The 15,472-nt window shown below is 30.5% G+C and overlaps 2 protein-coding genes and 1 long non-coding RNA gene across 4 annotated transcripts in view; 2 read left to right on the top strand and 1 right to left on the bottom strand.

The window, feature by feature from the left end:
* The first annotated feature begins 154 nt into the window (after positions 1-154).
* Positions 155-7,401, top strand: Fkbp39 (FK506-binding protein 39kD). Of its 2 annotated transcripts, XM_074121795.1 has the most exons (10): positions 155-353; positions 910-1,005; positions 1,410-1,577; positions 1,655-1,747; positions 1,860-1,973; positions 3,982-4,056; positions 5,376-5,695; positions 5,788-6,006; positions 6,803-6,981; positions 7,108-7,401. In XM_074121795.1, the coding sequence occupies exons 1-10, from the start codon at positions 344-346 to the stop codon at positions 7,187-7,189; spliced, it is 1,356 nt and encodes a 451-aa protein (XP_073977896.1). In that variant the 5' UTR covers positions 155-343; the 3' UTR covers positions 7,190-7,401. The 2 variants fall into 2 exon arrangements, with proteins under 2 accessions (XP_073977896.1, XP_073977897.1); XM_074121796.1 differs by lacking the exon at positions 3,982-4,056 and having other exon boundaries at positions 163-353.
* Positions 7,402-7,515: 114 nt separating this feature from the next.
* On the bottom strand, positions 7,516-9,926 carry LOC141450913 (uncharacterized). The gene is made up of 3 exons (XR_012456434.1): positions 9,666-9,926; positions 7,896-7,949; positions 7,516-7,820 (listed from the first exon to the last, which is right to left on the bottom strand). It is a non-coding gene; the product is annotated as an uncharacterized lncRNA (long non-coding RNA).
* Positions 9,927-10,056: 130 nt separating this feature from the next.
* Positions 10,057-15,472, top strand: part of LOC141451523 (uncharacterized) — a 36,606-nt gene continuing 31,190 nt past the window's right edge. The window contains exons 1-3 of the mRNA XM_074122961.1: positions 10,057-10,326; positions 10,534-10,685; positions 14,960-15,058. Of these exons, the coding sequence (XP_073979062.1) occupies positions 10,197-10,326; positions 10,534-10,685; positions 14,960-15,058 (381 nt within the window). The 5' untranslated portion in view covers positions 10,057-10,196. The remainder of the gene's footprint in view (positions 10,327-10,533; positions 10,686-14,959; positions 15,059-15,472) is intronic.

Raw genomic sequence — 15,472 nt, 5'->3', positions numbered from 1 at the left:
TTTTTTTTTTTTGTTAAAACAACATAATTGAAGTAATTCTGATATACTGAATTTTTATAACTTTAATACCTCGTAGTAATTTAATAAATTTAAAGAAGCAGCAAAAAAAGTGAAACATTTATGATTTTTTTTCGTAAAGTTGGTAGTACCAACTTGTTCTGCCTGATGGTTAGATTGAGGCTCAAACTTGCTTTTAGACCCGATATTAGAGCGTCTCACATCTCGTGTTCATAAGTTAGCGATTGTGTCATTGTGTCTAGATTGTTGAGCACGTTTTTATCATTTACAAAACTTGACTAATCTAACTTTACATTTTTTTAAAAAAAATAATATCTCTGTAAAAATGTTTTGGGGTAAGTACTTCAAAGATTCGAAATTAGTGTTACGTAGTTGTTAAGTAAAACCATGTGGTTTTCAGCGATTCTACAGAAATAACGTAATTGATAAGTTAATATGTAAGTTATTCTTCAAATAAAAAGAAACTTTTATTATTTACAAACACTGAATCGTAATTATACCGTCATATTACTGTTATCGTACCGGCCACAAATTTTATTTCACTTTTCAATTAAAATCGTCTAACAATTTTTTTACTCTTTTTTTTTTTTTTTTTTTTTAAATAAATACCAAAGGTACGTACATGCTTCTGGTACAATGGGAATGATTAATTTTTTTATGAGTAGCAACTTTTTTTAAAAAAATATTCTGGTTAAGGAGATTCAGTCTTACATTGTTAACGTACTAATCTGACATAAAGGCCTCAGATTAAAATATTTGTTTTAATTCTAAGAATTGTAATGTGTTTAAAATTTAGGAATTTAACGGGATCGCGGTATCATTCTAGCTGAATTAATAATACGTATCCACACAGAAAATATTTTAAAAAAAAAACATGATGTTTTGGTGCAGGTCTTCGTTTGGAGCCTGGAAAACGATATTCCACCACTGTTGATAGGTCTTTCCATATTTCAATGGCAGCTTTGGACTGTTCATCAGTCAAATCAGGTAATTGTAAAATTAATTTCAAATTATTAATTACTAAGAATTTTGAATCACTAAAATATACTTAAGTAATTTAAAGATTACTACAATATTACTAGTAACATGTTATCAATTTTATTAGTGTGTTTATCTGGAAAGAAAATAAAAAAACTAATAAATAAATAAAAGTTAATCAGTTCTAATATAAATCTAAATTTGTTGTGTTATTTGGCGTTAGCAATGTTGAGAGGATTACTTTTAATAGTTATTAGACAATCATGTCAGCTGGAATTCGAACCCAATTCACCTTGAGTAAACGCTGAATGATTTTACTGTTTTGTGGAAATAATCGTTAATTAATCTTTTAGAAAATTAATTCAGGTCTTTTTTCAATAATAATTTATTTATACCATATTAAATTATTTTAGATAATGAGGTGCTTAGTGTTTTACTAGATGAAGTAGAAACTAACGGATCATTTATTCTATGTAATCTTCAAAAAAATAAACTTATGCAATCACCATTAGATTTAAATTTTATGACTGGTGATAGAATTACTATTTATTGTAAAGGCAATGGAATAGTTCATTTGTCAGGTATTTAACTTTTATAACGAGTATTTTATGCTTTATAAATTATTTGGTCACTTTAAAAAACATAAATATACGCACAGGTTACCTTGCTGAAGATGATGAATTAGAACAGTTAGGGGAGGAAGATGATGATGAAGTTGAGGATGAGGCAGATGAACTCAGTGAAAACGAAGGTACATCACAATTTTGAAGGATCAAAATTGAATATAGTCAAATTAGACGTTTAACGTAATTCCAATAGAAATGGTCATAATCCACATGTATTAAGTTATACTTTTGTTTTAGAATTGCAAGTTACAAAAGGAAAAGGGAAATTGAACGGATTACAAGGAAAAAGAAAGATAGATGAATTAAAAAGTCCTCAGCCTAAAAAAAAAAAAACAGATAACATTGATGAAGGTTAGCATTTTATTAACTAAAATGTCATTAAAAAAGGTTTTAGTAGGTAATTTTGATATTTTCTTTATGATGCTTGATTTCTCTGAAACTTATTTAACTTCTTCTATTACTAGTACTTGACTTTGTCGCTTATTCTATCCAGAAAGCTGATAAATAGCCATCTTGTTTATATGTGCCTAAATTTATTTGACAGGAACCTAAAAGTGCACAAATCAACTCGTTTTAAAACAGAATTTACAATTAGGACAAATGCATTGTTTACAAGATTCTAGAATCATGCTGTGCTTAAGTTGTTTGTGTTTACAGAGGCAGTTGTTTCAATTTGTTTGTTATAAAAAACCAGTATATCTATACAGGCTTTATGTAACAATGTATAAATACTAGCTGTCCCCAGTAAGGCCGATAAAAGAAAGAAATCTAAAACCAAAGTCTGAACCAATCTGTACTGAAGTATCACGAGTTAATTATTAAATCGTGATGAAGTTAGAACAAGTGATGAATCTAGACAAATTTTTTGAATTTAGTTTTAGTCAAAATTATCTGTTTTGTCACAATATGAGAACACTTATTCATCAAGTGGTTGGCGTGTGTCTTGCAAGTGGTGTTATGAATTAAAATGATGAAGAAACTTTAGTAGATATCGCTTGGATTTCATAGTTATTCCGATTCAGAGATTTAGACCTTTTTTTACTTACTCGATTTGTCTAACTCTAGCAGCCGCCTTCCATTTGCGCTTATCGTAGCTGTCTTGTGTCCAATTATTCTGTCTACTCATAACATTCTTGACCTACCCCTTTTCTCTTTCGTACAAAATGTTCATTTAACAGCATCATGCAAGGGATTTCTTAGGGTTCATCCTGGCTTTGTGATCTGTCCATCTGTTTTAGCCAGGCCAAAAGTTGCTGCACATTCAAATGTTTATAATGGTCATGATTGGGCCTCCTTCTCCAAGACGTTACTATGCTGAAAGAATCGCAGATTCTGTGGAGAATTTATCATTCAAACTTAGTAAGCCGTTGCTCGTTAGCCTGTTACAGTCCACTTCGTGAGCAAATACAAGTAACGGCGCTGATTTATAGTTAATAGTCCCTTAGTTTTTACTTCAGTTCGCTATCTTTTCAGTGGCAAGGTTTTACATGGAGATTAGACTAGGGCTTCTTCTTTAGCATTCCTGTTTTGAAATTTGGAGGAGATTCGAAACAACCCATCATGGGCACAATATCATCCCACTTTGTTATTTCCACTAATCGTTTTAACTTCACGGGATATAATATCCGTCTCCTGTGTACTATTAAATAACATTTCTGCTTTGCTGAAGTTTGAAAAAACCATGGATAAAACCTAGAATAAGTCAACAGGGCCTGTACAATTCCTCTATAATAATTTTAGAATGGTAGAGATGGTTAAAAAAAGTAATTTTAAAGTAATTAAGGTTTTAATCCTTGACAAGGTTTTTAAAAAAGGCTATTTCAGATATTTGGATATCTGAGGCTGAAACTCTACAGTAATAAATATGCCTGTTTGATTGGATTTTAGCTTCTGTGCCTGGAGAAAATAAGAAAAATTACTGTTACGACATCTCTGGATGTCCTTTGAACTTGCCATATCTCAATACTTTCTTCCAATGAATACCATATTCCATATTTTGTTCGTTTATACGTTTTTTTTTAGAGGTGACGTTAGGCCTCTTTTAAAAGCTATTCCAGAGTGTCACGTTTATGATCCCTTAAGTCTATTTTGTCTTCCAAAATTCTCATTTTTATTGGTAATTAAAGCGTAGAAAAATTAGTCTTTTTAAATGTTATAACTTTCTAAAATCTTTTTTTTTAATCTACAAGATTACTAAAATATATTTTAAATTTTAGATCTTTTAGAACATTTTACATTTTTGCAATAATAGCATATTTAATAATTATATTCTTTTAAGTAAATTAATTAGTTAAAATAAAGTAAACAGAAAAAATGGTTGTATGTTGAATTTCAATTTCAAAAGTTATTTCATTGGTAGACACTGATGACTCAGACGATGAGGATGATGACATGGCGTGTGATGATATAGAAGATGAAAGCATGGGTCTAGAAGGTAGAATATTCATTTTAAATTTAATATTCAACTAACTTTTATTTTTTAAGTGTGTCATATACACACAAAATCTGTATTCTTGGCAATTTTGTAGTACATTTTTCGAACAAAAACATAAATTAATATAATTTAAACACTTACGTCCATTCCTTCAGGATTCTCATACAATTGTGAACGTCAAAATACTAAATATTAAAAAAAAAAATGCTTTGAAGCGATCTACAGTTTTTAGGGAAGTTTGTTGGCCAGGCTCACATGGGTTTTCCGCCTCTATCTCAATCTCCTCCTTCCTTACTTATTGACAATAGCAGTTCGTGTTTTATTTATATCAGTAAAAAACGAGATATAGTTTAAATTGAAGCATTTTTCCTGAGTTTGTATGTGCACTTTAAGCCATTAGTGTTTCTATTATAGAATTTATTTTGTTTGTTTTAATCGTCTTAGCACTCTTGTTTTTGATATTCTTGATCGCTTTCGGACTTTCATTCATCGTCAAAGATAATCAGTTTTATGTAGAATCGAAAATCGGTCTGGAATATACAAAAATTCATGCTGGGATGGACATATTCTGGGACATTATCCAGCACTATCCACACCACTGTTATCAATATCGGACCTAACCTCATTTTTATCAAATTATTTATTTTTGAATTTAATATTTTAACAATCTTTAATGGAAAGGATTAGGATTATTTAAGTGGTTAACCTACTGGATTCCAACGAGAAGATCCTGGGTTCGAATCCAGCAGTTGGTCCTTACCCTTCCTAGGAGCTTCTTGAGGCTCACTGTCGTAGATGGACTGATGTTTGCAAAGACTGTCTATGAACCGGCAGTGCTAAAAAAGATGCGGGTGCCATGACCTTATATTTTTTCCCTTGGAAGAAGTAGCATTCCAGACAAACGCAGAAATACGTGTTATAATGTTCATAGTAATGAAATTTGAGTCTTTTTGATTTAAAATCTGTTCCTATTATTATTCAATTTAAATCATCATGTAGTTTAAATAATTTCTTCACGTAATTGTACTACATTATTAATTTTATGATAAGTTTCTAAGAAAATTGATAATCGGAGTTTGCTAATTAACAGCTATTTTTCTTAAAATAAAAGCAAGTTTAATGCTTTGGATGGAATATTTGGTTGAAAAGAACTTTCTCCCAAAAGTATAGAAATGAAACCTACTCCTTTGGTGGTGGGAAGTACACCTACCTTTTGAAAAATCTTAATGATCTAAATGTAGAAGGTTTCTAATTGTTTATCCATGCATGAAGTTTGACACTTGAAAAATGCATGTATTTATACATTTGAATGAATTTAGGAGAAGAAAGTGATGATGATGACGATGATGATGATGATGATGATGACGATGACGACGATGAGGAGGAAGATGAGGATGAAAGTGATGAAGAAAATAAAATGCCTTCCAAACCCCAGCAACCTGTGAAAAAGAACAAGAAAAATAAACTTCAAGGCGAGCAACAGAAGCAAGGTCCCAATAAACAACAAAATACTCCTAATTTGAATAAACAACAGAATCAACAAAACACTCCTAATTTGAATAAGCAACAGAATCAACAAAACACTCCTAATTTGAATAAACAACAGAATAAAGGAAAACAACAGCAGAAAACACCAAATGTTAGTACTAAATAGTAATAATTCTAATTGGAAAAAAAAATTTTTGTTACTGTTTTCATTAGATGTAAAATTAATCGATTAAAACATTGTAGGGTCTCTCGCCAGAAACGCAGGTAAAAAAAGATAAGAAAAAAGGTGATAAAACTCCTGGCGGAACCCCTGGTAGTAATGTAAAATTAAACAAATCTACAGATGAATCACCTAATGCTAAGAAAGGTGGAGAACCTCATGCTAAAAAAACATTAGATGGAGGTGTTACGGTTAAAGATATTAAAGTAGGAAATGGACCTATATGTAAAGCAGGAAAAATGGTGAGTGTCTGGATTCACTTAACTCATTTGAACATTGCTATTCTATTTCTGCTTTGTAAAAGTTTATTCGAATCATATAAATAACGAAAAATAATAATTCGTTATTATTATTTATGCAATTGATGGCTTGTGGAGTGAGACTGTCTAAAGTTTGCCCTTATGTTTCTTTACCGTTAAAGCAGTTAGTAGTTATTTTTTCATTAGTCCAGCACCATATAAGGTGCTTCTTAATTGCTTTTCTTCTGGTGCAAAAGTTTTCCGTATATCAGCTCATTGTTTCTTTCTAAATCCTCAAATTAACTTTTCTACTTCTTCCGCAACGAAAGAATTTAGTCCAAGTATAAATCATTCACTCTTAACTTAACATCCGCAAGTTGAGATAAAGCGAAGTTTAGAGTAGAATTGATCTGTTGGAGTTAAGGCAAGAATGCTTTTTTGATTAAAAAAAAGGGCAATTTGTGGCTCACTTTCTTTGCCTCAACATTTGAAATTACGGTTCGGAAATGAATATGCATTTATTAATAAATCAACACTTGGATTGCAATTAAATATTCTATAAGTACAATAAAATAATGACATTTTATCTTCAATGGCTAGAAAAAAAATCATCCGAATTTCTAGATACATTCCGATCATTTCACATAATGTAGGACCAGAACTTCTCTTAAACTAATCTCAGGCCACACAGCAAAGTAAACTTTTATTTCTTGGTTTTCCTATAATGGAATTATTCAATGGCGAATAGGAAAAAAATTTGTTCAATATTAATTCAAATGCTTTTATTGATTTCTTACAGGCTAGTGTTTACTATATTGGTAGGTTTAAACAAAATAACAAAGAATTTGACTCTACAAAAGAAGGGCCAGGCTTTAAATTTCGTGTAGGCAAAGGTGAAGTAATCAAGGGATGGGATCTTGGTGTTGTAGGAATGAAAGTTGGTGGCAAAAGATTGATCACTTGCCCACCACACATGGCGTACGTATAGCAAGACTATTTTTATTTATTTATTTACTCTTCATACTTCTATTATAAATCTGTTTCTGTACCCTATTATAAGGAAATGTTTACCCAATAGTAGAAGTTCATGTTATTTTGTTTCAGTTACGGACAGAAAGGATCGCCACCAGCAATTCCTCCTAATAGTACATTAGTATTTGAAGTAGAATTGAAGAGTGTTAATTAATTTAATTTTAAAACCCATACAAAGTGACTGATTTTTAATCTTTCGTTTTTGAAATAAAACGGAAGTAATGTTTTAACTCTGATTTTTGAATTTTTCCCATACCTTTTTTTTTATATTCTGTTGTCATAAATTTTACCTTTAAATAATTTTAATTAAGCAAAAGAAAAATGTACTGTAATGAAAAATAAAATAATTCCAATTTTTGTTAGAAATTATGACCTCATTATTTTCTTTTACCTTTTCTCTCTTAAATGAACTTTTTTTTTTTGTAATGATTACTGATTTTGTAAGGAAGGATTAATAGGGATAAAAAAAAAAACGAAAGATATTTTAATCATATTAATTTGTATTTGATCATTGTGACAAAATAATAAGTAAGTTTCATAAAAATAAACAGTACACTCTGGTCATAATTTATTGCTCTTTTTTTTCCTCTTTTTCAGTTTCAGTATTGGTGGCTTTTATAGGGTAGCTGGGTGTACTCGAACTAGTACTTGTAACTTTAGGGTGCTCAGCTTCTGGTAATTTTTTCTCAGAATTCCAAACCATTAATATCCATGGCTGTATAAAACGCCAAATGAAAAGGAAAAACGGAATCACGAAACATGGGAGGCAGATTGCCATAATTAAACTGGAAAATAAAACTTACTTTATCATTGTGAATACAAAGTGTAAATTTGTCTGAAACATATATTTTTCTACTTACCTGTTAGCAAAAACCTCGCAAATAAATTACCATTTGCTTCTTAGCCAATTGAATCTGAAATAAAAAAAAAAATCCTGGTGTGAAACATTCTCTTTGTGCTATGCTCAACGTTTTCTCTAAACATGAATTTTTTTTTCTAATCATTTAGACTTCTCATAACTTTAGAAGAAATCTTGCCACTGTGAACAGTCTTAGACTGAATTTTATGAGCCGTACAAATTCTTATATTCGTGCTTGTGAAGTGGGTTAAAGTATAGTTTTGTTCCTACGTGTAGTTTAAGGGTCACAAAAGGAACTACACTGCAGTGACCATTAACCAAACGACTTGTGCATATGTACTGAACTTCGGTTGCATCTAGACATACAAAGAAACAATGAAGCACTCTTAATAAGTCAGGAGAGCAAAATAATTTTTAGTGCACGAAATGATGGGCATTTTTTTCTTTTCCTTTTTTTGTAGTTTTTTGTATATCATGTTACATATTTGCTGAATATAACTTTCCTTTGTAATATTTTTGAGCTCTTTTATTAGACTTACTTATTCAGTTTTGTATTTTTCGAGGATCATCTCCAACTGTATGTATACCTTTATATATAGTTTAACCCAGTTTTACAAATAATAAATAATTTGCTGAATATACAAAGTTTCTTAGCAGATCGAACTCGAAGAATTGGATTAATGGAAGGATTTATTTTATCGTTAATTTAAATCTAGGGTTGCCAACTCTACAAAGTTCCAAAAAAGGACACCCTAAAAAGTTAGGTTCATTCAGGGCCGTCGACAGGATTTTGGGGCCCGGGAATATATATCATTCGTTTTCCTTTTCTTTTTTAGATGTTCATGCAGAGACTCCGGCTTCGGGCCTTGGGCAAAAGTCCCCTCTCCCCGTCTGTAATCTGGCCTGGGTACATTTATATCTTACATACTTATTCATGAAAAGTTCATCGTTACATCCTGTTGACCTTTTCAGTTCAGTTAGAACAGTAAAACAACACTTCAAATGGAGAAGTCTCAGAAGTCAGAACTTAAATAAAAAATACAATAAAATTTAGATTTGTGTGAACAATATCTGAAAAAAGGACAAAAGGCGTCCTTTCCTAATTTAAGAAAGAACAAGGACAACCAGGTGTTAAAAAAGGACTGTGCTTTCCAAAAAAGAGCAGTTGGTAACCCTATTTAAATCTAAAATAAAAGTGACCAGTCCTAGACTTGGTAGTAGTAATGGAACATGTATTGAAAAAGTCGACGCTAAGAATCTATAGTAATTGAAAAGTGATTTAGTTAAAAGAATAGATCGTTGATTTTCAGTAGTCGTAGGACGCATGTTTTTACTTTTTTGGATTTTCATTTATCATCAGAGCATGATTTACCAGTTTGATGTTGCTTGTGTCTCTTCAGCAAGAAAGTGAAGCGGAGTAATAAACAAACATAGAACATACAGGCTACAACTTTCTAAAATCAACGATATTGAGGTAATTCTTGATAGGATTACTCCTTCATGAAGTGAGGGAAAAGATGTTCCCGGTGAAATATACTACAGATGTCGTTTAATGTTCGACAAGTATATTCTGTATGTAAACTGACTTTACTATGCGCAGAAATATCCATGAAGGTTAATAATGGTAGAACCAATCGTTATGAAATAAAAGTCGCGGAAAGAAATCCAGTAATTCAATAGATCATTTAGACTCTCCTGTCCTGTTGGCTAATAAATGAGAAATAACATGTAAGACTCTAATCAGTTTAATTTCAAGTTTAAATTTAAATACCTGACGATTACCAACTTCTATCCTTATAGTAGTGCTGAATAGTGAAGGTTCTCAGGTGAGCTATCAATATTGCCGGGAAAAATGCTTCTCTGTAATTATCTTTTACATAAACGGTTACTTCAGGTAGATCAGCTTGTCAGTAACGTTATTCAGTTAAGATTTGCCTTATCACGTAACCTAGTGGTTATCAAAACATAATTGATAAACAGCTGATGCAAACAGTATTAGAAATTTAGGAATATTTTTTTATTTCCTCATATTTTATTAATTTAATTATATTGCTTCACAATTAAAACAATCTAATTGATGTTTATGAATGCTTATAGGAATATCGTTAGACATCAGCTGGTATAGTATTTTGGAGGGAGGGGCAGTTAAATGGTTTGAGGGTAATAGACGCATAGCTACAGCTGCATGCAGAGTTTCTTGCTTGGGGGAAAGTGGTAGGGATAGGCAGTACGAAGCGAGAAATGGAACGGTCCTTTTTCTCATATTTATTTCAAATTTAATTGGTTCTTTAGACAGTAATTGATGATATGTCAGATTTTGATCATTTTTTTTGAAATTCAAAACTCCATCACTGTTGCTATGGTCTGCATTCCCACTGTTTGGAAAATTTGTATTTATTACTTTGCTTTCAACTTCGTTGCTGTTTTTTCAGGTAAGATGTTTGATGCTTCGAAAAGTTAATTGATAAACAGTATTTTAAGTGCTGCCAGTACTTGTAGTGCAAAAACGTTCGGGACATTCATCATTTGCATAACTTTCATAAAAGTTGTGGCTCAGGAAATTAATTAGGCACTAGGTAAATAAATGGCATGATTGTACGACAAAACCACTTTTATCTTAAAGGATTTGTCACATGTAGATGCAGAGGAAGAAAATTGCACAGACTTTCAAGGAAATTTGGTGCCTCATGGATTACTCTATGTGCCTGGGCCCAATGTTTGTTCACTTTGTGTTTGTTACCACAGTCAGCCTTTATGGTGCAAGACAATCTTTTGCGATGGCCCTCCCTACGTGAGCCAATTTTTTTACATTTTTTTTTTTTACTTTTTATTAAACTTTTGTGACACTTGAATTATTAAGACACTGCCTGGACCATTTTGCATTTTGAAGTAGTGGATATCTCTTCTTATAGACAGTCGTTTCGTTAAATGATTGTATTTCTTGCATCTACTTTTTTCTTTAAATACCCATTTGCTTTTAAAGTCGTTACATATTTTTATCAAATTGCTTGGATTGTAGTCTAATTATTTTCAAGCTTTGCTTTCGAATTTATTCGAAGTTAAAAAAAAAAAAATTGACAGTAAAAGCATAAGATTTGATTTTCACATATTTATTTATATTGAACCGCATCATGTCAACATCAAAAGGTTTCTCGTTTTTTTCACTCTAGTGCCGATCACTTGCTCGTGTTTTCTCGTTACCAATAATATAAATTGCCGGTCTCTGAGCTATAAGAAGCTCTTAAAAGCCTGCTGCCGGATCGTAACCTCGGATCTTGGCGTAAGAATCTAGTACGCTAACCACATAGCAATCCCATCCTTAAATTGATAATTATAAAATACCTGGTAAAATGTGGCCGTTGGTGGTGAACCTTTAACGAAAAAAAAAGGTTTGAAAAAGTTTATAGAGAAAAAGTACATTTACATTTCTCTTCGAATTCCTCGTCAGTGATTTTACTGTCTTACTATCAAATAGCACAGTATAAAAATTATTTCAATATTTTTATCTGTGCACAATGTTTTCTAAACTTTGATGCCCTCAAGCATCTCTAAGACGCCTGTAGATTAATAATTGAGCATTATTTTTAGGTAAAATTTGTCTTACAAAATGTCTTTCTTATTGAGTTATAAATCGTTGTACGCTTTATTTTTAAACTAGAAAGGGTTAGAAGACAAGTTTCAAAGTCTCAAGTTTTACGTTATTGCTCTGTCTGTCAGTAATTGCAATGCTTACACAAATTCACGAAATCCATTCGCTGTTTAGTGATTTCATATTTACGTTTATTTGGTTTTACAACAGTACAGGTAACTATTAGCTCTGTTGCACAAGTTTCCTTGATCTTAAGATAACTCTAAACAACACGCCGTTGCAAGATCTAGGTCATCATTAGTTTAATGTATTTTCAAAATGCAAAAAAGTTTTCTTGAACGATACGGAGAAATTGCAAACAGAAACAGTGTGAACAAATAAACGGAATAAATGAGGCGCACATGAGAAGTAAGTAATTAAGTTGAGAGTTAAGGAACCTTGGAATGATGTTTGTGTAGGGTTCCCTCTTTTTGTGAAAAGTTATCAACTAATCCTATACCTTAGGAGGCTTTTCTGAATAGATTCTACCATTTAGCAAAGTAGCCCGACAACCTTTCTGACCTAATCCCTTAATATGTAACTTTGTTGTTTTATTTTCAAGAATCATTAGCTCTGTTGCACTAGTGACCTTATCTTAAGATAACTCTAAACAACAACACAAATTATGAAATCCAAAACCACCTTTATAAAGTCGAATAATAATCAAGTTCAAGTAAATAGGTAAAGTAAGCAGAAAGGATGTTCTTCGTAGGGTTACTTCTATGTAGTGCTCTGTTGTAGAAAATTCCGTTCAAAAAGTCTTCTATGTTATGATTTCTGTTCAGTAAGGAATACCAATGTCACATAATCGAAGAGACTTTTTTGAACATTGATTTTGATTATAGTTTCAAAATAGCAATATCTGTTTTGACACTTATGTACATTTTTTAAACTCTTATTCTTAGTTTTGGGAAGCAGAAACATTTGCACCGTAGTTAACTTTAAAACTATTTTCAAATTAAGAGACATAGCGTTTCGGATTGCTTGAATTTTTTTGTAATTGGTTTGTACACAATTCAGTTTTGCTTAAGAATTAGCTTTATTTTTAGTAATTGATGGTATTTATTTTCTTCAAATTGGTACATTATGATTGCACATACTTTGGTACTGCAATTACCGCACTTAAAACCATACTGGGTTTGCACATATTTTAGAACTTGTCACTATTTATTGAACGTGACCTGTACATAGAACAATACGTCAAATGTGAACATTTACTTAATAAGTTGCATGTAGAAAAAAGGGTTTAATTTTGTTAACCCTAATTTTTATATTATCTACTTATTTGTCCTTTTTTAATATATACATATATTTTTCTATTAGTTAAAAGTAAAGTACATTATTAACTTTTTGATAATTAACATGTCTACCTTTATAAAACTATTCTTAAACTGTTTTTGTTAATATTCTTTGAATAAACGCGTTATGTAGTCTCCAAAACTATTTATTTAAAAAGTTGATTTTTAAACTATTTTATCTGATGTTTAAATGATTTTACTGATTATTTTCAAACATCTCGTACTTTAGGGCGAGTTAACTACTATACTCTCTTAAAATTTTTCTTTTATTCTAAAACTTTCAAAAAGACATGACAATTTAGATGTTATGGATTCAACTTTAAATAAATAAATGAATACAAAGTTCAATAGATTCAAAGTTTTGGAAGCAATAGATAGATGTTATTCGAAGAATATATCAGTATCTCGGAGGTATAAAACACTATATCACATTTTTAATTTTTTAAAAAAGAGCAAATGAAAATGTTTTTCGCGGTTTTTTCTTACTTATAAGCCCAGGGGAGTTGTTTTGCTTAAATCTTTGGTGGATAATAAGTAACACAAATGCACTTTAACAGATGGTTGGGTAATAATAAACAATAATTCGTATTAGAAACATTAAAAAAAAATTTTTGAAAAAAATGGACTTAGTGTTGTATACCTCCGAGGTACTGATATATAAAACCCGTTTAAGAAACCTAATACGTATTAATTAATATTTAAAGTATATTTGATTAGCTCATCTAGTGCCCTTTTGCTTATCATTCACGTATCATTCATTCTTTCATAAAGTAGCAATTAACAATTATATTTGTAGTATCTTCTGTGACCTTTAATGTTAGATAGATTTTGAGATGTAAATATTAGTTTGAAACGAATTCATGAGTTTAATAGAATCTTTCGTTTATACTAATAGTAAGGTACTTATACATATAACAACAATTATTAGACATACAAGGTATTTTAAATGTAAGTAAGGAAGAGACCTCTCAGTTGTTGCTGTTGACTATCATAAGGTGTTTCCAGGCCCGTTTCTATTCTATGCTGCCCTAGGATTTTATTTTCGTAGAAGGCTTTATAACTCACACTCTGGCGTCTATAAATATTAAGATTTATATTAAACTGTCTGGTAGGACAGTTTTATAAGAAGTGATCGCCAAAAACTGTACGAAAAAGTGTATTTCTATAGACACTGACCCGACCATTCTACTTCTCGCACCATTTGTAAGATGCTCTGCCTGAAAATTTTCTTAAATATTGAAAATGGGAGGATTAATACTAATCCACTTTTTAATTTTTTTAAAAAATGATGTATTTCTTAAGGTAATCTTAAAAATTAAAATGTCAGTAATTTATATAGAAAAATAAGCAATTTTTTCTAATCAAAGAAGATTCATGGTTCCTTCACGATTAAAGGCATTTAACATAAGAGAGTTTCTGAATATATTGTAATATTTTAACTTGGTTATAAATGGGTTTCATTTATTAGAATTAGAATTTATTAGTGTCGATGTTCTAGAGTTTGTCTGAAGGTATGCTAAAGTTAGTTGTTGTTAGTTAGTTGTTAGGGATGGATACACCCAGGTTCGCTCAGAAAAAGTGGATCGCCTGCTTCATCTGCGGAGAAAGCTCATTGTAAAATTGAAAATATGTTAAAAACCAAATGGATGAAATCTCTAAGAAAACAGACGGGATGTTGAAAAATTCAATTTTATTGATGTTTTACTATTTTTATCTCATATAATGGTAGAAAAAAATAAAATACTTAAAAAAAGTACTGCTTGATTTTAAGTCGCTTGGCTGGGAGTGTAAGTATTTTGAATGATTTCTTTTTTAGGATTTTTCATATATTATACATTTTTCTACTCAAAGACCTTTCGTTTTTTTGAATTTTTTTTTTCCCCCCAAGAAAGTTGATTTTAAGGGGAGTTCTGATTAGCTGAGCCATCGATAATCTGGAGAGTAATTTTTATTATTTATTAATATTTTATTTATTTTTACTTTGTAAATAAATGAAATACGAATAAAGCAAGGGAAAATCGTGGTGTTTGTTATAAATGTTCAAAAAAATAAAATTTATTAAAAATTGAAATATGATTTGCGTCTCTTAAATATTTTTATTAAACCAATTATGATATTTTTTGTTTATTTTTTTTATAGAAAAAATGTAAGAAGTTCTTAACTGGTGAACAATGCTGTGACTTCGAGTGCCTAGACGGTCCTGATGATATTGTAATTCCGTACTCTGGAGCTTCCCCTGTTAGTACTAATATTTTTCAAACGTTTCTGTTAATCAATATTTTACATTTGGCACTAAATTAAAAAAATGAAACGGTACTTTTATTATTTTATACATTTACACGTTAAATATTTCATTCTTTTTTCTTTATTTTAAATATGTAAAAAAAATATTGCTGCTAAGCTTTGCGCTTAGTTTTAGAACGTTTCAAGTACTATGAACTTATTATAACGTACTTTAATTAAAAAAATATATATATATTTATAAATACGAATTTTATTATTATTCATAAAAATTGTTTTCATATTATAAATTAATATGAATATCGCACACAACTATTCTTTAAAAACACATGAAATTAGCTTTGAAAAAGCAAAGTATTAAAATGTTTTATGAGGAGTGTTTTTCTCTCTTCTTTTACTTCTTTCTTTAAG

Source organism: Rhodnius prolixus, unplaced genomic scaffold (genome assembly GCF_049639745.1).
Source record: "Rhodnius prolixus isolate KJV_2025 unplaced genomic scaffold, Rpr scaffold_8, whole genome shotgun sequence".
NCBI lineage: Eukaryota > Metazoa > Arthropoda > Insecta > Hemiptera > Reduviidae > Rhodnius > Rhodnius prolixus.
This window is presented reverse-complemented; position numbering and strand designations above follow the sequence as displayed.

What these genes read in the sequence shown, in the direction of transcription:
- Fkbp39 (XM_074121795.1), top strand. An exon ending in TGGAATAGTTCATTTGTCAG is followed by an intron (nt 1,578 to 1,654) that starts GTATTTAACTTT and finishes ATATACGCACAG; the next exon opens with GTTACCTTGCTGAAGATGAT. An exon ending in AACAGCAGAAAACACCAAAT is followed by an intron (nt 5,696 to 5,787) that starts GTTAGTACTAAA and finishes AAAACATTGTAG; the next exon opens with GGTCTCTCGCCAGAAACGCA.